This window comes from Argentina anserina, chromosome 5 (genome assembly GCF_933775445.1).
Source record: "Argentina anserina chromosome 5, drPotAnse1.1, whole genome shotgun sequence".
In the NCBI taxonomy this organism is placed as follows: Eukaryota; Viridiplantae; Streptophyta; class Magnoliopsida; order Rosales; family Rosaceae; genus Argentina; species Argentina anserina.
The window spans coordinates 7784928-7808165 of NC_065876.1; the positions used below are offsets into that span (position 1 = coordinate 7784928).

At 38.2% G+C, this 23238-nt stretch overlaps 3 protein-coding genes across 5 annotated transcripts in view; 1 reads left to right on the forward strand and 2 right to left on the reverse strand.

The window, feature by feature from the left end:
* The window catches only part of LOC126796014 (elongation factor 1-alpha-like), a 136886-nt gene extending 114057 nt beyond the window's left edge, over nucleotides 1-22829 (reverse strand). Inside the window, exon 1 of the mRNA XM_050522758.1 lies at nucleotides 22820-22829. The gene's annotated coding sequence lies outside the window, so the exon portion shown is untranslated. The remainder of the gene's footprint in view (nucleotides 1-22819) is intronic.
* LOC126796003 (UDP-N-acetylmuramoyl-L-alanyl-D-glutamate--2,6-diaminopimelate ligase MurE homolog, chloroplastic) lies at nucleotides 634-5195 on the reverse strand. The gene is made up of 6 exons (XM_050522741.1): nucleotides 3339-5195; nucleotides 2858-2974; nucleotides 2438-2613; nucleotides 1680-1825; nucleotides 1098-1325; nucleotides 634-1013 (listed from the first exon to the last, which is right to left on the reverse strand). Exons 1-5 carry the CDS (start codon nucleotides 5188-5190, stop codon nucleotides 1307-1309), a joined length of 2310 nt encoding a protein of 769 aa, XP_050378698.1. The 5' UTR covers nucleotides 5191-5195; the 3' UTR covers nucleotides 634-1013; nucleotides 1098-1306.
* Nucleotides 13578-19547, forward strand: LOC126796001 (uncharacterized). 3 transcript variants are annotated; one of them, XR_007672279.1, is made up of 9 exons: nucleotides 13578-14073; nucleotides 14131-14156; nucleotides 15141-15312; nucleotides 15561-15631; nucleotides 15843-17208; nucleotides 17292-17608; nucleotides 17742-17892; nucleotides 17976-18752; nucleotides 19464-19547. XR_007672279.1 is itself a non-coding variant. In XM_050522739.1 (8 exons), the coding sequence occupies exons 3-8, from the start codon at nucleotides 15165-15167 to the stop codon at nucleotides 18530-18532; spliced, it is 2610 nt and encodes an 869-aa protein (XP_050378696.1). In that variant the 5' UTR covers nucleotides 13578-14073; nucleotides 14131-14156; nucleotides 15141-15164; the 3' UTR covers nucleotides 18533-18993. The 3 variants fall into 3 exon arrangements, 2 of the variants coding, with proteins under 2 accessions (XP_050378696.1, XP_050378697.1); XM_050522739.1 differs by lacking the exon at nucleotides 19464-19547 and having other exon boundaries at nucleotides 17976-18993; XM_050522740.1 differs by lacking the exon at nucleotides 19464-19547 and having other exon boundaries at nucleotides 13579-14073; nucleotides 17988-18993.
* Nucleotides 22830-23238: the final 409 nt, after the last annotated feature.

Here is a 23238-nt window from a genome sequence, read left to right on the forward strand (position 1 = left end):
ATATATAGCAATAGGTTAATGGTTTTCTGAACCCAAATTCATAACCATAACACTTCTTATCAGTCTCCACCAAAGTTTTCTGGGCAAGCAAAGTTTGCATTACCAACAATTTCTCCTGCTTTCCCACTCAGGACTCTCCTCTTTATATTATTCCTTTTGAGATATACAAATTGTACAGGGCATCTCCCCATTGTCATTCTTCATTTTGCGCTGTGATTTCAATGGAAATTCTTTTCAACTTTGGTAAGAGCATCCTCCTTCAGGTAAGAAGTAAAAGTAAATCTGAGCCAGGTTCACATAATGGGGAAGTGTATTTGATGCTTTACTCTGGACTTGATTTAGCCATATAATGAATGGAAAAGTTCAGGAGTGATTTGCTTACCATTTATTTGTTTCATGATGTCATCAGAACATATATAATGCACATACCTAAAATTCTACATATAGTACGCCAATATTGATGTATGTTCTGAATTTCTAATATTCTTTATCGTCATATTATTAAGGATTCACTACCTTTATGTAATCCAACTCACAGGCACATAGCTAGTGCAAAGATTGAAACTTACACTACAGCAATGCGTGTAGATCGATATCAACTTTTAAGAAGTACAAATCAGAGAATGATACGACATTATAACATATTGGTGACTTGTTTGTGGTGGACAGACATAGGTAACCCCAGCAATGAAGACTTGCTACAGAAATGAACCTTCATTGATCACACACAACTTTGTGACCAATGAATTGATCTTCTGTAACCCCAGCAACTAAGATATCATGAGTCATTACCACAATCACTGGTGCAAATTGACCTTTACACAGAAACTTTGTATATATAAACTGACTGGACCGACCAATTGGATTAATTTAAAACTGCCTGGATTTCAGTTACAAACAGTACAGTCTACAGATACATCTGCCTACAAATATTGTACCTATAAACTTCCAAGGGGGAACCATTTCAACCTTCTCCACAAGTACACCCCTTCTGAGAGCAAAAGCTCACTAGCCTGCATAAAGAAAGCTAAATCTTAGCATTTTATCTTTAAGAATAGTCTTAGTCAGGCAATAAGATTATTTACTAGAATTTATACCACTTTTTCATAACCAAGAAGCCACTAACAGACTGCCTTCACTAAAATTCTACACCATTCACTCCTCCAAACCCAGATTGGTATACTTGGTTCACATGTATGCGTGTCTTTCCAACGATAAACGATTAAAACCCATCTGCAACCAACAGCATGTGCGCATCATGCTCCCTGAAAGTCACCTTTACTCACCCCACTCCTTTTGGATAAGATCAATGACTCTCAGGTAACCTGGAAAACAAAGGTTGATTAGCATATTACTTGGATGAAACTTCAAGCGAAAAACTATGAAAAAGTGCACCATGATTCATTGAAATACACTATTACAGAGCAAATATCATGAAAGAGGCTAATAGTGCTGTTTGTCAGTCCAGATGAATATATCATTCTGTATATGATGTGCATAGTGCATGCTGCACCTTAAAATAAAGTTATCCATTATGAGACTGAATTTAATCAAATAATTAGTCAAGCTTTATGTTTTGCACTGATGGATAAAGTTCCTCAAGGGAATAGTTTGACTTTCTAGAGATTTTAAAAATCAGAGAAAACTGTGCTTTGAAAAATGCAATTCAGTTAACCTACCTCCATGGGAATTCACTTGTGTCGATTCCAGCTTGGTGAAGCTCGTCAACATACTGCAAAGCTTCTCGACACTCTTCCCGGTCATCAAAGAACTCTTTCTTGTCCCCTTCTATCTGATACGCTTCATGGCCTTTGCCAGCAACCACCTGGAGCAAGGCAACATAATCTAAGAAAAACTAAAGGAAAGTTAAAAAAAAAAGGAAAATAACTCAGAATTTCCTTTGTCATTGTTATAATAGTTTCTAGAGTAATCATTGTTTGTTCACTGCATTCCTGAGTCTTATTTCTTTCTAAAATTGTATGTGTTTGTTAGTCATTTCAACTGGTGTACTTGCAGAGTTGCAGTACCTATTTTTTCTGTGAATGTATGCAAAATTTAAAGTGCAATTTGGATTCAATACTACGATAAAATTAGTTCCAGCAGTTAAAAAAAAAACGCAAAGAAAAAAAAGAACACCAACACCAGACAATGTATTTTGAATGCGTCAACAATATAAGATATAGGATTTTAAATCACTAGATGCAGTTCCATTTGAAAAATTTGTGCAAATGATAATGTAGAAGCCAGTAAAGATTTTTGTTTTTTTCCATTTATATCCAAATGCTTCTGTTGTTGAAGATCTTACTTGAAGCATTAACTTCTTTACAGTACATTAGAGAGAGTGGATATCATTTTGTGCAACTTCATTCTTACATGCTTTCTAATGTTTATCCATAAATCATGCACGTGGAAGTATATTGGGGGGTCAAGAACTTACAACCATGTCACCTTCCTCACCCATGGCAACAGCACACCGTACGGCTACTCGTCTTATATCATGCAGGAAAATCCTATGACCATTTGGAAGAGGTGGGTAGTAGTCATGTTCGCCATGTTTCAAGTATTCTTGCATTGTCCATCCAATCCCAGACAGCATATCATCCAAGATGTCCACTGGAGATGCAAGTTTAAGATTTCTTACATCAGATCTTACAAGGCTAAATATTGTAAACAGACTTTTATAAAGTCATGAACCCACAGAGGACATGTGTAAATGTAGTAATTAATCTATAGCCAAGCAAAGCTTATGAAAATTACAGCATCTATCTTAAAGAACATCTATAAGAGTCAACAAATTGTTTCGTCAACATCAATGGCAGCATGCAAAAACAACTATAATATGCAGTGCTGTACATACATGGATCTTCATTCTTCGGATTGTCAGATGTCAGTATCGTCACATCACTTTTATCTGTTGCAACCTTCGCCATCATGGGTCTTTTCCCTCTGTCGCTCTCCCCAGGACATCCGATTACTTCACATAGAGCACCAAAAGTTAGTCAGCTTAAAGAAAAAAATGCATATTCTTTGCAAACTCAATCTTTCACATGAGTACTAGGAGGCTTCCATACTATTAATCATCACACCTTAATCAAAAAAAACAGGGGGGGGGGGGGAATTATGGTCAAAATGTCAGTTTTACAAAGGACATGCTGAAATAGTCATCATCTTCATACATAATGGTTTCAACCCCACTATTTGCTCAGCCTAGAAATCATCACTTCATATCGGAAAAAGTAAAGTTTTGAAAGGGCGGAGTAATGAATGTTGCAATTATGGAACTAAACAGGAATTCAAGCTTCAGAATTGAAAATCTTGAATTAAATTAAGAAACATACCAGTTATAATCCTCCTTGCACCAAGCTCCCGTACAGAATCCAATAGCCTAGACAAGGCATCTGGAGTGTGAGCATAATCTACAATCACTCCAAATGCTTGTTCCTCATCTATCAACTCACACCTCCCAGGAACAGCATCAACCTCTTCAATTCCCCTAACAATGTCCTCTAAAGGTGCTCCAACTGCAATCCCAACTGCTACTGCAGCCAGTATATTGTAAATGTTATGCCGTCCAAGCAACCCAGATGATATCTCCAATATACCATTGGGAGTATTGACTAAAACCTGTGTCTCAAACAAGGAAAGTTCAAACTTCAAGGGATGGACATCTGCATTCTTATTCTCCATGGCAAAGGTCACAACTGGAACATCTGGGTTCCCTTGTGAAATGAAGTAAGGCGCATTTGGGTCATCAATGTTGACAACTTTCCTGTGCCGTTCTGGATCAACCATCCTAGAAAACAACTTACCCTTTGCCTCCCTATACTCCTCCTCAGTTGCATGAAAATCCAAATGATCTCTCATCAAATTTGTGAAAACCGCGATGTCAATATCAACCTCATCGCTCCTAGACAGAGCTAATCCATGTGAAGAAGCCTCCATGACAACAGCTTCAGCTCCATTGTGGAGCATCTTGGCCATCATATTTTGAACCAAAACGGCATCCGGGGTAGTATCAGGCGACTCCAACTTATTGTCTCCATGTACATAATACGCAACCGTGCTCAACATCCCTGTCCTCAATCCCATCGCTTCATACATCCCCTTTATCAAAAAGGCTGACGTTGTCTTCCCATTCGTCCCCGTTATCCCAATCACTGACATATTCTTCGACGGATGCCTATAAAACGAGGCGGCCAATGCCGGCAAAACCTCATTACTATCATCCACAATGACCAATGCCTTGCACCCCAAGCTTTCCTCCATATATATCTCCTTACTAGCTACCACAGCCACTGCTCCTCTCTTAATAGCCTCACTCAAATACAAATGCCCGTCGGTCTTCCTCCCAACACAGCACACAAACAAATCCCCGGCGCTAACCACCCTGGAATCGTGCTGAATTCCGGTTATCTCCACCTCTAAATCACCATAAACAGAAATCGGCACGACTTTACTCTCATCCAAAAGATCAGCTAAGCTCATTCTAAACTTAGGCTCAACAATTCTAGACCTAGTCTTACCATAGTTATCAAAATCCATATCAAATAAAGAAGTCGAAACCGAAACTCCATCATCATTCTCAACCAAATCACTCACCTTTGATTCAAATCTCTCACCTCCTTCCTCCTCCGAATCCTCGCCGGCATTCGCCAGCTCCTGAAGCTCATCGATCTCCTCCAGGTCCACCGCCTCCTCCGCCTCCAGCTCCTCCTCCGCCGCCGCCGCCTCGATTTTAGGGTTTGGCTTCAGCAGGCCCTGCTTGACGAACTCCTTGCGCTTCAAGGCAATAGCCTGGTCAATGTCGCCGAACAATTCGTCGCCGGAGCTCGGGGCAGACGAGGCGGAGGGGTTGTCGGGCGGGTCCTCGACGTCGGCGATGGCGGAGAGCATGGTGTTCTGGTGCTTCTTGAAGTCGGCCTCCTGGAGCTTCTGGTGGCGGGAGGCCTGGCGCTGGATTTGCTGGAACTTGGAGACGCCGTGGCCGGAGTCTTCGGGGGCTTCCGGCGGGTCGTCGTCGGAGGGGTCCGGGTAGTACTTGCCGTCCGGGCCGATTGCGTGGGCGGGTCTGAGCGGGCGCGAAGGGAGTGTAGAGAGGAAAGGTCGGAGAGCAGCGAATTGGGGTTTTAGAGAGAGAAAGTTGGGTTGAGGAGAGATAAAGTGAGGGATTGAGAGGAAGGTGAAGGCCATTAGAGACTGACTGAGACTGGTGAAGTTGCAGAGTCTCTGTGAGGAGAGGTTTAAGAGGATAGGGGGGGGGGGTTTATTGCTGACGTGGCGAATGAACGTCGTCGTTCTGTGTATGGGCTTTTATTCCGAGAGGATTTTTGGGCCGGGTCGAGGTTTTTGAATGGGTGTACAAAGAAGTTTGTCTACCCGCCAAATACTCAAATAGGGACCGAATGACTGATGTTGATGATGGTAACGGCAGCTTTCAAGGGCTGGTTCTTCCGAGGGAGGTGGCGACGTGGTGGTTTCCGCGACGGTGCGAAACTCTTACGACAGAGAAAGATCAGATATTATAATACCAACACAGATAAAGTGAGTTTTCAGATATCTGTTTCATTTCAATCTAGTGTTCTCTTTGTAGGCTACGGACTTTTTTGTTGCTTAATCATAAATTCATAGTTTGAATGTTGATCTGATGCCGACTTACTATTCGCGGGTCTTAGTGTCTTAATTATTCTGACCAAACCAGGCAAGTTTCATAATTAGCTCCCTTCCTCGATCTGGATAATCTAGAATTCTAGGTGCATGAAGTTTCTCTTAATTACCTCTTACTTTTTGTCCATTTATAAAACGCCAATGTTTGAAAGATAATATATCAATCACTTAAACATTTATCCCTTGTCCTTCTTGCATACGTGTGTGTATATATATATAGCGGGTTAGAGAGTGGACATCCGTAGTGCACCAAAAGTGTGAACCGCGCCCCTTCTGACGACCGGCAACGCTCAACGACGGCGCGGAAGGTGCCGTTGTTTTCCCCCCTCCCGGCACTCATATTTGTGTCAGTCGGAGCTCTATCGTCAGCACACTGTGGCCAAAATTTGCAAATTTTAGGAAAATTCAAGTTTATGGGAAAATTACAGATTACGGCCGTCATGGGCCAACGATTGAGCTCTGATCGGCACAGACATGACCGCGGGGAGGGGGAGCATGGCTGACACCATCCGCGCCATCGTTGCGCATCGCCGGAACATGAACGTCCGCACTTACGGACGTTCGCTCTCAATCCTATATATATATATATATATATATTATATATATCAAGCGGGTTCAAAGGCGGACGTCCGCATAACACCAAAATTGCGGACATCGTGTTTTCACATAAGTAAGGCCGTTGACGATAACACTTATATTGCCAAATAGAGAGCACGACCATCTCGATGACATCACCTAGAAGATAAGGGATAAAGAGATTGAGCTCAAAGGTCTAAGGAGCTAACTCACCGGAAAATTCATGCCTGATTAATGTCGACTGCAAATCAGCAGCCAATGATTCCACCGACAAACAAAAGCTCCAAATCATGGCCCGAGTTTTGTTTAGAAAAAGAAAAGTCGTTGTTGACACTAGATTCCGGTGAAAGCATGAACATCACTTTTGGGAGGTGCAGACGTCCTCTTCTTATCGTTTTTGTGTATTTATATATATATATATATATATATATATATATATATAACTTCCAAAGCTCCAAGACTTCTCAATTTTCGATCATGTTTCTGCTCTCAAACAACGACTTCAACTCGACTTTAACTCAACAGTAAATACAATAGATGTTGGTTTAATTTTCTTTAATGCATGACAATAGTAATAAGGGGGATCCACTCTAATAAGACACAATCATATTCAAGGTTTTAAGCGCAGAATAATAGACCAATAAATTATTTGTTACTAGGTCTATTATTCCTGTGCTTTTCGTTGTTTCTTTAAGGAACATATATTATATTGTATATTTATATCAAATTATTGGATTGTTGGTACAGTATAGTATTATAGTATTGTACTATTTATCTTTCTATGAAGTTGATAATATCATTATGCATGAGTTGTCACCAAAATGGGTGGATGAACCCAATTTGGTTTGGTTTAGTGGTGTAGTCTTCTTCCCTATGCAAGTGATAGGTTGTGCACTTGATCCCAGGAAATACTATTTGTTCAATTTGCATTGTTCAATTATCACTTTATCTAACCAAAGTAAAAAAATATTCAATAGATGAGATTTGCGTAAGTTTTTTTTAAACTTTCTTATGATGTTTAGTCGTTATATCTATTATGAAAGTGTCTTAAAACAAGAATAAAGTCATGTATTAATGTATTATTCATACATCATGTAACGACTCCAAAATTTCGAGTATAAAAACTCCAAATTTCAAAGTCGTTAAACACCAAACAATCTCAACTAATCGAAATCGTTTAAATGCACAGAGGATCATTACTGAGTTCACAATACAACTCAGACAACCAATTATTACAAACCCAATTTATAATTCATCATTTCATAAAATGGAAATGTATAATCCTCACAAGAAAATCGCACAAAAATCCTCACACAAGCTGGAACTAAATATCTTCAAGTCCTCTGAGCGGTCTGTCAATTCCCGATAATCCACACCTGCAGAGTATCCACTACACCATCGAATTGGTGCACCGGATTATAAACACAAACCCGGTAAGCTTTTACAGCTTGTATGAGTAAAAACAACAATAAAATTCGCATATCAATATATACGGAAATCCACAAAACATCAAATATAAATGCACTCATGAGTCGATGGAAGGCCCGTCTGGTTGTCCAAAAAATATATGAAATGAAATGCTTATGAGAAATTGGGCAACCCTTCTGGTTACCCAAATACATTTATAATACGGGTACAATGAACGCTGGTACACATCTGTTACCCCTCATGTAGTACACCGCTGATATTGGGTAACCACCTGCTACCCAACATCAAAACAATATGAGTACTCATGAGCAGATAACCACCCGTTACCTCTCATGCAGTACTCCGGCAGATAGACTAGAGCTCTAACTGTATCGTAACTTTCGCCCGGCCAAAGGGTAGGTTCCGACTTGCCAAACATGTACAATAATCTCACATCATATTGTACAAAAATCAAGTCCGAACACAAATCAACATTTTAACAATCTCCATGTTAAAATCACGTACAATAATCACACATCATATTGTACAAATCAAAATCACATGCTCGATATACGATCTCGTCATCAAAATGACATCATCACGATAAAATCATAACAGTATATTATAAAGAAAATTATATATATATGTACTTATTTACCATTTATACAATATATATAATCCGTTATATCATATACATGTCATATTTCATAAACACGTCCGAAAACAAAATGTTTTAACAAACACCATGTTAAAACCATGTACAATAATCACACCTCATATTGTACAAATTAAATCACATGCTCAATATTTAATTTTCGTCATCGAAATGACCAATTCCAATGAATTCATAACAGTATATAATAATAGCAAACTATATATATATGTACTTATTACCATTTATACAATATATATGTAATTCACTATATCGTATACATGTCGTAATTCAATATTAAAAACTATTGCAAAATTTTGAATCTCCGCAAGGGTAGATTCGTAAATATGTGAGATTTTACTCACCTTATCAACTCAAGCGTAATTCCATAATTTTCGAAGATAAATCATTTCCTTGATTTATTAATCACCTTGAAAAGAATTTAAAAACGTTTCGTAAACCTTTAAATGCCATAACAGTAATAATCTGTTACTGTTCAGCAATTTCTGGTTTTACGAATTTACTGTTCACCGAGTACTATTCACTGCATACTATTCATGTATTTACTATTCATGTATTTCTATACAAATACTCATCCAGTACGTATTCGTGTACAAGTACATATTGTTTACGTATTTCTGTACGTTTTAAATACTATTCAAATGTACATACTGTCTCAGTAAATAAAAATTACTGAATTACCCTTTATAAATTACTTTTTTACATTTATTGAAAGTAATTTATATTTACATTTACCGTACGTAATTTATATTTACATTTACCGTACGTAAAATAAATTTACATTTACTGTACGTAAAAATAAATTTACATTTTTACCCCTTCGGAAACACTGTTCACGTACCACTCGCCGGCGACCGCGCGTGGCGCTCACGCGCCACTCACTGTGATAGCGCGTGGGGCCCAAGCGCCGAGCCCAAAACCGGCGCGTAGCACGCCACCTCCACCTCCAAAACCCTTCTTTTCTCCTCCTTCTCCTTTCTACGGTCTCAGACCACCTCCTACTCCTCCCACGCTCCCCCATGCGCCACCTAAGGCGGCGGCATCTCCCCCAAATCCATCCTCCTCCAATCTCCTCCAAATCGAAACCAAACAACCACAAAACAACAACAAGGCATCACAACAACCTAATTAAGCTAACCCTCACCTCAATCGTGCCTTAAAACCACCGGAGATGGCTCGGGTATGGCGGAGGAAAATTTGCAGAAATCAGCGTCGTTGGTGGAGCTCCGACGTGGCGTGAGAGAGAGTGTCGACCTTGGGGTCGCCTGCGGGGGGTGGTGCGACGCCTCCTAGACCGGCGGTGAGGGCCACGTCTCCCTGAGAAGGGAGATCGGTGGTGAAGCCGAGAGGAAGAGGGAGAGAGCTCGGGGAGGAAGAGAGAGAAGAGAGAAAAAAAAGAAAAAAGGAGGCGGGGTGAATGGTTTTCGAAAATGGAAACCTTAATCTCTCAATTTTTTCTTTTATACTATTTTCCAAATCGGAAACTAACTTCCGTCATTAATAACTTTCACGTCTGACGTCCGATTAGAACGCGTCACATCTCCACAAACTCGTATCGACGAGCCCTACAACTTTCATGAAAGAAGTTTTCGCAAACAAGGGACGAAATAAAATTCGATATATATTCGTTCGGAAACGTAACGTTTATTCAATTTAAACGTTCCGAAAACTAAGGTTATTACACATCTAAATCACTGATTATGGATGGTCATATGTCAATTGTCATTTATAACAACAAGGTATTATCTAATTGAGATTTGTTATGTGTGCGTGTATATATAGCTAGACAGACATGACCATATGTAAATTAGCATAAGACTAGGTATAGCGGGCTCTCGTTTCTTTTTGTGTGAACAACAGCTATATTGCTTCATCAGAATTTGATGCTTCCATCATTATGTTGCCTTCGTCATGTGGTTGTTGGCACTTTCTTTAATCAGCTAACCTGACCTAATTCCAAACCCAAAGTAGCCGACGCACGCGATGCGATTGCCAATAGTACGTAGCTTCATATATGAGAATCAATATTATCATTATGATTCAAAGACTTCTTCTTTTGTTGATATGTATGATTCTACTCATATATTTGACTATCTATTTTTTTGTTATCTATAGGGTCTATACTTTTATATAAAATGAAGTTCCTTGTCCCGGATCTTATGCATATATGGCCAATTCAATAGATTCGATCGACCGTATTCACAAGTTGTTATGGTAGGAGCTAGCTAACCCCATCGACATATATCATATATATATGACCAATACTATGTTAAATGTGTGAAAACATTGTCCTGCATGCATGATTCATCAAAATCTCTTGATTAGTCTTGAATACTTGCTACATTTACCTCATTTAAAATAAATCGTCTCTTTGAGCGCGTATATATTCATGTTAGTGGATGTGGTGCCGTATCAGAGAAGTTATATATAGCTATCGTCAATTAATTGATTGCTTTGATTAATCCCCATATATTCCATCACCAGTTCTCGTTGGAACTGAAGTGCTATATATCAATATATTTACGTAGAACTTATTGGAGCCATTAGTTTTGATTGAGCCGGGAAGCATATCTTTCCATTTGTCTTTAATTTGAACAGTTCGTTGCCTCACGAATATGAAACTTAGGAGACAATTGGTAACATTCAAATTTGGGACCATCACATTTTGTGGTGTAGCAACCATCGACAGCTCGCAATCTAGCTCATTTTGAAACCCTCACAACTGCCGAGAAATCAAAGCTTCAATGTCAATCAATGACATGTAATCTATAAGTCTGATGCTTTGATGGGATTAGTAGAGTGAAATGTAACCATGATGGCCAACTTAATTATAAGATTGTGGGATTCCACGGTTTCAATTTGTACAACTGTATGTGATATTTGTGATAGCAAAGTGAGTGAAACAAAGAACTAGTCTTCAGTAGAAGGGCTTCCTATGCAATGAGAGCAAACTCTTCACAAATAGTAACAGAAGTTTAACTTTGATGTTACATATTCAAATATGGAGTTAATACAAGCATATGATGGTACATTTTCAAAACATGGAATTGATAGAAAATCAAACATTGAGATTTGAGAGCCTTAACTATTTCTGACACCAAAATTGACCTGAAATATGAGTCCTCTCTGAGTTTTTTTGACAGTGAAGAAGACGGTGCCAAGGCAAGTAAGTCCAGCCTGCCAATCCAGAATGCTCATAGCTTCATAGTGATGTGAAATCGAGGGTGTCGAAATTTGAAAAGGGAAGTAGGACAAAGTTTTCAAAAGTTTTCATGCAAGGGAGTAGAGACACAAGTAAAACAAATCTGGGGGAGGGGCTGCTTCACATTATCATCAAATTGACAAAAACTTGGTCAGTATATTTTGTCACCTACGACGACAACACTTCCGTATAATACGACGACGCCCCCTAATGCATGTGAAATAGAGTTACCACTTGCCACAAAACAAGTCCCAAATCCCAATCCTTGACCAGAAAAAACTGCAGCTTTTCATGTTCTTACATTAACGGTAGTATTCACTATTCAGTGCTAGATTTTTACTACGTCATAATAATCGGGAGCTCATTCCCGGCACCTAGGTAAATTTGCACCAACAGTATGGAAGAAATCGCATGTCCCAATGTTTCCATCCCTCAATTCTGCCCTCCAATATATAAACGACACGTGAGTGTCAACTCTTACCACTTAACAGAAGTATTTGAAGAGACTTCTTCCTTCATACAGCTCTGCTCTCTTCTTCTTCTTCTTCTTCTTCTTTATCATCCGCCACTGTGTCTCTGTCAATTCTCAATCTTCAATTCTTATTCTTTCCTTTAATTATTTTCCCCGGTCATGGTTCTCACTTTATCCCCTCTTTATCAATTATCATCATCTATTAGTTTCTTTTTTATTACCTTCTCCATGAATCTCCTATAATTGAAACCATCATGCAAATTAACTACATTTTGGGAAGCCAAAAATCTGGGAATTTTGCGCACATCAACCATGCAAGTCATAAATTCTATTCATGCGATTCAAATCGTTCCCAGTGCTCTATGTTATCATGCTATCAGAAAAATTGAGCCTCTCATCGTCTTCAAGTTCCAAACTGACCGCCTCCTCTAGAACCTCATATGGAGCTCTCAAATCTGGCATCGCCATTGATTTTGACCACGATGTTGAAATTGATGGGTCGGGCCTGACCCAGCGGACAAGCGACCTAACTCCGACCGTTGTTCAAACTTGCGCGCGGTTGAGAAATTGAAGGTGGTAAAGGGTTTTGATTTTGGTCTAAGCTTTTAGTGAGAGTTTGGTTCATATGGGATGAGAGCTCCAACCCAGCAACAATGGCAGTGATGTTTCTGCAAAATTATCTGTTATGCTGAATGGTATAGATCAAATATACGGTTGAGATTGAAAATTTGTTTCGCCACGTGTCAATTAAGTTTCTGGTTCAACTGCACCATGATGCCCTAAATAAGTTTCGATAATAATCATCAAATAAAGATAATAACAAGAATTACGATATTGTTAGAACATAAGTAGAATAACGACAAGATCAACATACAAGAATGAAATACGCAATTTCTTTGACTTCGATTATGAGTGTCAGGGCGACATGGCTCACGAGAGTTATATGAATGACCAGTATTTTGCCTAATTAAAACACTGTCTAGTTCAAATTAACGGAATTTGTGTTCGTGGAGATTCTTTCTAATCAAATTGTAAAACAATCAGTTATAAAGTATGTCCAAAATCTACACCTTATTATGTTTTGTGTTTTTTATTGAACATCTAAAACTTATATGCCGGTGTAATGTAGAAGATATATGTATAATGTAGTTACAACTTACAACATTGCTAAATAATGGCTCATTACATTGAATAAATATATCTGGTGATCCAGAACGTTGTGCTAAGTCTCATTTTAATATATCCATTTACTTTGTTCTTTAATATGAGGGATGAATGATTTGGAGCTCATGAAAAATACTTCGAATATCTAATGTAATCACCACATTACAGTATTGTTTTCCTTTGCCAATTGATCCTTTAATCAATTGTTAATGGTAGACCAGAAAATCTTATGTAAAAAAAAAATTCATACACGTAATTGACATCTCTGTATCTTTGGCTTAACGTGAAGAGAGAGAGAAAGGGAAGGAGGTGATGGGTCTCTAATGACGGTTTGATTTGAGAGAGAGAGAGAGAGAGAGAGAGAGAGAGAGAGAGAGAGAGAGAGAGAGAGAACAACTAAATAAATATATGCTTCTTATGCTTCAGTTGAAAGCTTTTCCAGTTTCGTTCTTCAATCCGCATCTCATCCTTGGTGTCATCATCTCCCAATTGCAATATTATCAGTCATTGTCACTATACATCCCAACCCTCATATCTTCTTCTTCTTCTTCTTCTTCTCATCCCACATTCAATTCTCCAACCCTTCTCCTTCTTCATCATGACTCCTTAAGCTCCCATTCTTCATTAACTTTTGTGGGTTTCTTCCTATAAATTCAGTTTCATATTACAAACTCCAAATTTGGTTGAGACTCCAACAAAGTTTATCTGCTTTCTGTCCTGTCCAACAAAAAAGCTTTCATTTCTCTCTCAAGCATTTAGCAAGTTTCTTCTTCTTCTTCACTCTTCAAGCTGCCATTCAACTTTACACATTTCTGGGTTTCTCTCATAACTTTCAGTTTGATGTTAAAAATGATCTTAGCTGCTTGGCATGCTACTACAACAAGTCTTGAGCTAAAGGTTTAAGCTTTCTGTGTTCTCTGTAGTCTGTCCTGTACAACCAAAAAGCTTTCATTTTTGGTCTGAAGAATTGAACAGGATCTCCAGGTTTATTGTTGCAGGTACTTCTCTCTCTGTTTGTTATGTTCTTCCTATGACAAATTATGCACTTTTGGTTCTGGGTTTTGATTCCTCTGACATTTAAAATTGTGGGCAAGTTCATATGTGTTAAGTTTACCCATAAAGGCCAGTAACATACAGAAATGCCTGCTTTTGCTAAGCTTGGTGATTAATTTAGCTGATGATCACATAGGAATAGATGAAATAGATGCTGAAATTTGGGTAACACATAGTAAATAACTTCTTCTTTTTTTGTTACAACATAGTAGATAACTTTGTGGCTTGACTTTCCTCTTTTTCCTTTTCTTTTGGTTCATCCTCTTTTTCCTTTTCTGTTCTTTGATTTTCATTTATTGGGGTATAGTTTCTCTGAAGTGTCTCATCTTTCTTGGGAAATGAATTCATATCTTCATGGCTTTTCTATCAGTCAAGTCTATGAGTCATGACTTGAGGGTTATGTTCTGTTCTATCATAAGAAAAGGTTGCCTCAGTTTTCCTGTTTTCTTCAGTAAAGAAATCTCATTAGGTTTGATTTGTTGAAGAAAACCACATGGTGGGGCATATGGACAAATACAATGCATAAAAAGAGGACAAGCTAAACAAGACAAATTAGTTATACCTCTTCCTCTCAGAGTCTCAGCACAGACCCACTTTTTTCTGTTACACCAACATCATACTCTTTTCTAATACATCCATAATTGAAAGTTAGATTATCTATTTCTAGTGGATTAAAGTCCACTAATAGATTAATTTGTACTTATATATGTGTTTAGATTCTAGAAAGCTTTGTCTTATACAGGCAAACCTTATGTGCAATTATGTTCTCTAATCTAACACTCCTGGGCAAAGAACAAACATGCAGCCCCAACAGAAATGAATGGATTGTTATTTGGATCACTGGATTTAGTTGAAGACATCTTGTATGCTTAATAGTAGAACACTTCATTCTTGGTTTGATGCTGTAAATTTGGTGTTATCTGTTATAGGCAAGCTCTTATAGTTCAGTCATAATGGCAAGGATGACACCACCAAAGAGCCCTATGGTATGTGAGAAGTACCAGACGGGTTGTATGTGGCGTTTATATGGCCTCTTCGACTTTCGCCAAGGTCACTCTGCTAAGAAGCTGATTTCGGATAAGAAGCATTCAAACAGATTTGGTAAGGAAGTCAAAATCTTCAATGAGGGCAATTGCAAGTCCTTACGAGCTGCTGCTTTTACTTCCCAGCTACCACACATCTGACTAATTATAACCGCTGAAAATACTGAAAAAGATACAACATGATGAAACTTATTCTACTGTTTTATGATATCTCATTAGATATATGCATTTGTTATAAACTCTAATCGGTATATTTTTAATAAGATCAAGCCCTTATGTTTCTTTTTTTGTTTCCTTCATATGCAGATAAGAAAAATTCTAAGATCAATAAGGTAGATTTGCTTACTGGTTTGGATGAGATGAGCCAAAGCGTGGATGTAAGTTACACTTTAACTTTGTTAATCATGAAATTTGGCGCATATTTTCAAATACTGTGGAAGCTTACTCAACAGATTGATGTCTTTTGATGCATGAGCTTTAGTGCTTCTTCTTTATTTACTTTTGCTTTCTTTGCCTTTAATATTCTCTCAACTCTCAAGTGACTGAGTCCTGATTACTTGAACTGAGTAGCAACTTCAATTGTTCCAGGATAAAAAGCAGAACAAAACTGAGACAGTTGATTCTGGTATGGCAAGTAAAAGAAAGCACAAGGAAGAAAAGTTGTCCACTGAGCTGCAGATGATTAAGAACCTTGACTCTGATGAATCGAAACATATGCAATCCAATTCAAAACTTGGCGGTCCTTTACCTAAGAAGAAAGGGAAGGCTAGCAAAAGTAGTCAGATATCTCAGTCTATTCCGCCTCATGGTCTGAAAAGTGAAGCAAAGAATGCGAAACCTTCATATATTTCAGTAGAACAATCTTTAAACAAGCTCCACTTGGAAGCACTGGCAGAAGAGGTGCATGGCAAAAAGCAAAGAGGATGTGGTTGCAAGAGTATTAACTATGAGATTACAGTTCCACAAGTAAAGAAGACTGCAGCTGAGGCCATCATAATTCAGAAATTTATTGATGAAAAATACATCAGGACAGATGGGGTGAACCACCAGTCTAGACAACTATCAGATGCATTAGAGATTTTGAACTCTAACAAAGAATTATTCAGAAAGCTCCTACAAGATCCAAATTCTCTTCTAGCAAAACGTATTGAAGACATCAAAGAATCTCAGGCAGTAAAACATCAGATGAAATCTCTCCCTGACATCAACTCTTCAGAACCAAAGCAATGTGATGGTCCTGTAGGTATTCAGAAGTCGAAATTCTGTGATACCTACTCCTCTGAGGAAAGTGATGATGCCCTTTCTTCAGACAAGATAGTTGTTTTGAAACCGGGGCCAATTAGCATGCAAAGTGCTGAAGACAACATCAATTGTTCTTCTGTGCAATCTTCTTACAACAGGCAGAGTGAAATGCCTGAGAATTTTTCTTTCAGTCAGATAATGAAGAAGTTGAGACATGCTATAGGGGTAAGCAGAAAAGAGCAACTCTCTAAGGGGATGGATGATACATTAAATAGATCTCCCTGTGTTGGCTCAAAAGAGGATTGTGAAGAAAAAGGTGTGGAGATCAAGGAAACAGGAATGATAATATCTCCTCTTGACGTCAAGAAAAGAGACGATATAAGATGGGAGAGAGAATGTGAATCACTCATTCAGTGTGAAACTGCATCAACCAGTGGAAGTGGTCTTGGGAACTCGAACATTTCTGTTCTTCTCCATCCTAGGCGAAATGAACCTGATAGTTCTTTGGAGGCCAGGTTGTTGGAATTGTTAAACAGTGGAAACAATGAAAGACGGGGACAGAAAACTTTGGAGAGGTTGATATCATTTCCTGAGTACGACTTCTTGCCTACACGCAGTCCTGTAGGGCTTTCACCCTACAGCAATCGCCATCTGTCATATGATTACAAGTGGAGGCTTCAGAAAGAAAAAATTAGCTGCTCAAGTCCTACAGGTTTGGAGTTATTAATTGTAGATTTTGTATCATCTTATGTCCTCTTTTTGAAGCTTATAATCAGTCATCTGCATGAACTGCAGAGAATAAACACATCATGCACCAAGGAGAAACCAATTCTTTAGAAGAGCCCTCTGAATCAGAAAGCGCGTGCACAAATGGTACTCTGGAAACTAATGATACTGTCAACCCAGGAGAAAGTAATTCGTCGGAAGGTCTAAGAAGATCCCATTGCGTGGAGAAGAGCGGTACCAGAGACACTAATGACACCATATACCAAGGCGAAACTGACTGTGCAGAGACATTATCTGAAATAAATTGCAAAGACAAGGCTCTTGATTGGAGTACAGATGAAGCCAACATGTACGAGGAAGATGAATATTTTAAGACCTCCATACAGGTAAAAATTACTTCTTTTTATTGTCTTCAAATTATGTACAAGTACAAGGGTTCACTTTTGCTGCAAACTCATGTGCTTTTAATAATTATTGTTTCGCTACTGATCTTATGCTTGTTCTCAATTAACATTTCAGGAGCAGCCATCAACGTCTTCAGCTGATGTTTTCCAGTCACCTCCAAGAATTGAGACATTCGAAGATTCTGCTAGCATTGATGATAAAGGAGAGCACCCAAGTCCAGTATCTGTACTTGAGCAGTTTTTTGTAGATGCCATATCTGAACCTGGTAGGCCTACATCATGTACGTCATTTTTTCTTTAGTCCTCTTTCTTTTGTTTCTGTTCAACTATTTTGATTGAGTTATGCCAGATATATCTGCAGCTGAAGAGCACCATTCTGCTCCTCTTGTGAGGTCTCCAACGGACCCTGACTGTAGTACCACTTATTTGAATGACCACGAATTGATCTCTGAGTATATTCAGGCAGTGCTGCAAGCTGCAAACTTAGATTGGGAAGGAGTTTCAATGATGTGCGACTCAACAGACCAACTGCTTGACCCAATCTTGTTTGACACTGTTAAGCTGCAGGCAAACCAACTTTATGGTGATTCTATGCTCCTCTTTGACTGTATAGATGAAGTCCTTGTTGACGTATACCACAGTGATATTCGATATCCCTCTTGGCTGTCATTTCTCGAGCCAAATGTGCGACAACTTCCAATCGAGAAAACTGTGATTCATAAGGTGATGAAGTATGTTGACCGGCACCTATCACTTCATCCATCACCCCGGACATTGAAGCAGGTTGTTGAGATGGATATAGCACGGTCTGGCACATGGATAGATATCCGGAAGGATGCTGAGGATATTGTTTTTCAGATGGTAGACGATGTTTTAGAAGATTTGATAATAGAAACAATAATTTAGCTGCTGCCCTTCTGCACAGGACCAAGGAAATTAGTTAAGCATCAGTTAAGTTGGAACAATTGGCTGTTAAGATGCCTCCGGTATTCCTTGAACAGATCAAGCAAAGATAGTTTTACAAGTTCACCACAACATGGGATGATATCTGATGCTTCAAGTTGCCGTACACCCTTGAACACATCTTCATGGCGAAATGCACATATCATCGGTTTGCACATCTGCGGTACACCCTTGAATCAATTAGAATGCTCAAATTACCTGTACATTGTAGAGTATATATATTAGCTTCTTATAGGTACTTTTGGTTTACAGAAAAATCTTGCTAGGGTGGCTAGGCTCTTCTATATGTTACTATGTTAGGATAGTTTTCACTTTGCAGTCTGCTGTACAATGTTTTATGTAGTGCCTCATTCCCCATATCCAATTTACACATAAAGCAAAGTAATAAAATGACAGGATGAGTAGTTCATGTGTTGATAATTGGTCAAGATGAGGCTTCTATTTTTGAATTGATACTTCATATTGGTTGATAAAGGACTAATTCGAATTGATGAGGAAGACCTAAACAGTTGGACGAAACAATGAAGAACGGGGTCGAATCCCACCAGGCTAAATTTGTCGAACTAAGAATGCATTTGTTAAATGCGGTGCACGAAAGATAATTGATACATTATTTGCTTCTCAAAAACTAATATTTCCTTGTTATCTATTGATATGAATGGTGAAGTTGTAAGCCTCCTCTTTTTGAAAAGAATTACTGTTGTTCTCCCCCTTCCTCCTCTTTTTGGGATGTGTTAATTAAAAGACATTATTAGCATAGGGCATTTTTATTGAATCATAAACTTATTATCTCGTACATTGACATCATCATATAGAATGCCATATAGAATTAAGCAACTTTGCTGAGCAAGCCCACGACTTGGAGATTATGCAGATTTTGCCATCACGTACAGTGATCTATGCAGTCTCTCATCTTCCGTATCTGTCATGAAAAAACACAATTAGCCCAGAGAGAGAGAGAGAGAGAGAGAGAGAGAGAGAGAGAGTACCATTGGAAAATTTGAGAGACTGGCTTGTGATGAAGCAGGAGGAGGACTCTTCTTGGTGCATTCTTTAAAACATTTGTGGGCACATTCAGGGGCATGAGGTCCGCATTTGTCGACACAATATAACAAACATGCCGCCGGGTCACTTGCATTTCCACCGGTACTGACGAACAGAATCACCATCACTGCCACCAATACTGCTTTTAGGTCCATCCTTCAAATTTGATCAACAGCGAATCTTCAGCTTCTGTGTGATTGAGGTATGTTAGCAACCTCTAATGAAACAACTAATATACTTCGAAGTATGAGGAATGCTAACAACCATTTTCTTGAGCTCATATTCAATTATGTGGACTCATTTATGGTTACAATCTATATATATTTATTACCTTTAAAAGACGATGAATCACAAAGAACTTTTGACCCTTTTTCACATTGCTAATATATTTTCAAGGGAGTTTCTATTCATATTTTTAAAAGGGTGTTGCTAAATGTACTTAACAAATTTCTTTATATACCTAGCATTCTTCAAAATTGTGAGATCACTGACATGTCTTTTTTTCTAAACAACACTGAGATGACTTTAACACTCTATCCATATTCAGATTCATATGCTTTCAAGCTTTATATACAAGATTTCCATGTTTTGGACCATTGGGGAAAGCAAAACGGTGATAGAGATTCCTTACATACCAAGCAGCACATCAATAGCTATTGTTTTGGGTGGTTATCACAATTGAATCCTATGAAAGAATGCATATCTACCTCCAAAATAAGTATAATTAACAACCCAATTAATCCAAAATGAAGTAGAAAAACCCAGTAGTATGCCTATTGATAGCTTCATAGAGGACCTTGACGCAGTAAGGTGGAAGTAATTAAGATTTTAAAAAGAAAGAGGGATTTATGGCTTATAGACTTGGTAGGAGAGAAGAAATAATCAAATTATAGTAGGCTGGGAGCAAACTAGCAATGAAAAAGTAGAGACACGACAATTCAAGAACGAATGCAACATCAATGATGGGTGTAGTTAATGGCCATATTGGAATTTAATTTCATGCTGGGTTTACTAAGACATTTGTTGTGTACATTTAGCAGCACCATTTCCCAAAACAACACTTAAACCTCCTATTTTTTTTCAAATTAGTATTGACTTTGTTAACTAATGTAAAATTACCAATACATACAAATATAAGAACAAACAAACAAAAAACAAAGAGGAGAGTTCTATTTGCACCTCCCAAAGTGCTATGTATGCCTCCATCATTTTTCTATATATGTTTGACATGCCTGGACAAATTGGACCTCTTGAAAATTAAGGTGAGATAGTCTTGTTATAAGGACTCTTGTTGCATGTTCTTCAGATATAAAACTTAAGTTTATATTGGATCATGGATTCATGGTGGCATAATTTTGCCCAATCCAAACAATTGAATAATAACAAACACCCACACAAGAATTCCATGCAAGAAAGATTGATCCGATATTTTCTAAACTCAGATTTAGTGTTGGTGGGTGAAGGAGAGTAGAGATGTCATTGTTGTGCTGGGTCTAATTCGATAATAAGACGTATCACTTAGTTGGACAATGACGGCATTTTGGTAAGGAAAAAGAGATGCACTTAGATTTTTTGAGGAGTGAAAAAGTAACATAGGGGTGTAAAGAAGTAATAGAGGTACAAATAGAAATTTTGAGGTGCAAATAGAACCTTCCAAATGAAGATTTCATACCATACATTTGATTTCTCAATTTTGTTCTTACCGTAATAATTACAAAACGGACTTCTCCTTCATCTAGCTAAACTATGATGATATCGTTTTCAATAATTCACATATATATCCAAACAAAAATATTGTTCTCACTTTGTAGGCATTTATTTTTAGGTTTCTTATAAAAGTCACATTTAACCAATGTAATTATAAAAAAGTCACCAACAATTTGAAATTATAAAAAAATCAGTCTCTTATATCTCTTAAACCATTGCCCTCAAGTTGATAATATTTACAAACTTGCCACTGGTCTTATAAGACTGTGTCGCTGCTTTAGTTTTTGCGTGACAACAACACTGCCTCCTCCTTCAAACTCGGAGCCACCGATTGGAGGCTCGCCTTTTCCATGCCGCCACTCCGGCATCGTACCGCTGCTTCAGCATTAAGAACAACGTCGATCTCTCTCTACTCTCTTATCGCCTATCTCCCGTCACCTGATATCCCTCTGGTGCTGGCTCCAATCTGCTCTAACGTGCGACGCCGAAAGTGAGAGTTTCGAGGGCGATAGTTCCTTGCAGTCGAAGTTTCAGAGGCGATCACAGACGATGGAGATGCTAATGTGGGCGGCGATCCGGTGTTGAGGCACTGAATTGTTTCGATAGGATGATAGTTTATTGATTTTCAATGATTGGTGGGTATGTGTACGCTAGTCAATTTGTCAAGACATTTTATTTGCTTAAGAAAATGTGGAATTGCAGCATTAGGCCAAGTGCGGTAACTATGTTGAGTTTAATTCGAGTATGCTCAATTTGAGAGGATTTCTAACTCGAGAAATTGTTCATGGCCGCATTGTGGGACTAGGAATGATCAATGAGGTTTTGGTGGCAGAACCAAGCCTCTTATTGTTGTTATTTGGATTTTGACACTCAGTGGTTAAGTCACACTACCTATCACATTACCCGTCACATTGTGAAGTGCAGTCACTAAAATTCCCTCACACTACCAGTCACATTACCCACCACAAAACAATGTTTGTGTGGCTGGTAGTGTAACTATCAGATTACTCGTCACACTACATGTCACATTACCCGTCACATTACTTGTCACATTATCCATCACAAAACAATGTTTGTGTGACTGGTGGTGTGACTAGTAGTGTCACTGATAATGTAGCTAACAAATATTTTTATGTGACTGGTAATGTAACTGATAGTATAGTTGATGAATTTTATGTGACTACAAGCGTGACTAGTAGTGTGATTGGTGGTGTTCTGTACGACAACATAAGTGTCGATATTTGGATCGTTTAGTTGATTTAAGAAGTTCAAGATCACATAACAATAAACAAAGGTTCGTTATTTCTTATCATTCTTATTTTGTTTTTCTCATTTCTTCTTATCACAATATAGTCTCATAAAACAGTGTGACATGCCGAGAGGAACATGTAGTGTGATAGGTAGTGTGACATGCTAAGAGGAAATGTCTAAATATGTGAAATGATGTTAAAATTGAAAAGAGATTGGTATGAATATGCTTAGAATGAAGAGAATAACTAGAATTAGGGAGATTTGAGCTCTGGTTTTGCTAGAATAGCTTGGAGCAATACCATAGATGGCGGTAGCTGCTTGCAAGGGTTGCTGCGCCTTGTACGGTTGTCAGTTCGGAGTAGATATAGTATCAAATGAAAGAGGGGAGATAGATCTTTCTAATGATATCAACTACGCTCAAATTCATTGTCTGATGGTAAAGTTATGGTCAAAATTAGAAAAAGAATAAAAAAGATGAAGAGTGGTAAAGAGCAAAATAGTCAGGAAAAAAAATAAAAGAAGTTACTGTTTTCTAATTTTGTTTAAAGCTTGTTGACATTTTTCTAATTTATATTTAAATGAGATGACCATCTTATAATTGGAATAAATTGATTGACATTTTTATAATTTGAGTGACAATTTGGTAC

Bases quoted from the DNA above. Each gene is read 5' to 3' on its own strand.
- LOC126796003 (XM_050522741.1), bottom strand. From the start codon at position 5,190: ATGGCCTTCACCTTCCTCTCAATCCCTCACTTTATCTCTCCTCAACCC. The intron at 2,975-3,338 runs GTATGTTTCTTA...CTCTATGTGAAG, and splicing joins TGCAAGGAGGATTATAACTG to TAATCGGATGTCCTGGGGAG. The intron at 1,826-2,437 runs GTAAGTTCTTGA...GCCTTGCTCCAG, and splicing joins GTGAGGAAGGTGACATGGTT to GTGGTTGCTGGCAAAGGCCA.
- LOC126796001 (XM_050522739.1), top strand. From the start codon at position 15,165: ATGGCAAGGATGACACCACCAAAGAGCCCTATGGTATGTGAGAAGTAC. The intron at 15,313-15,560 runs GTAAGGAAGTCA...CTTCATATGCAG, and splicing joins GAAGCATTCAAACAGATTTG to ATAAGAAAAATTCTAAGATC. The intron at 15,632-15,842 runs GTAAGTTACACT...CAATTGTTCCAG, and splicing joins AGATGAGCCAAAGCGTGGAT to GATAAAAAGCAGAACAAAAC.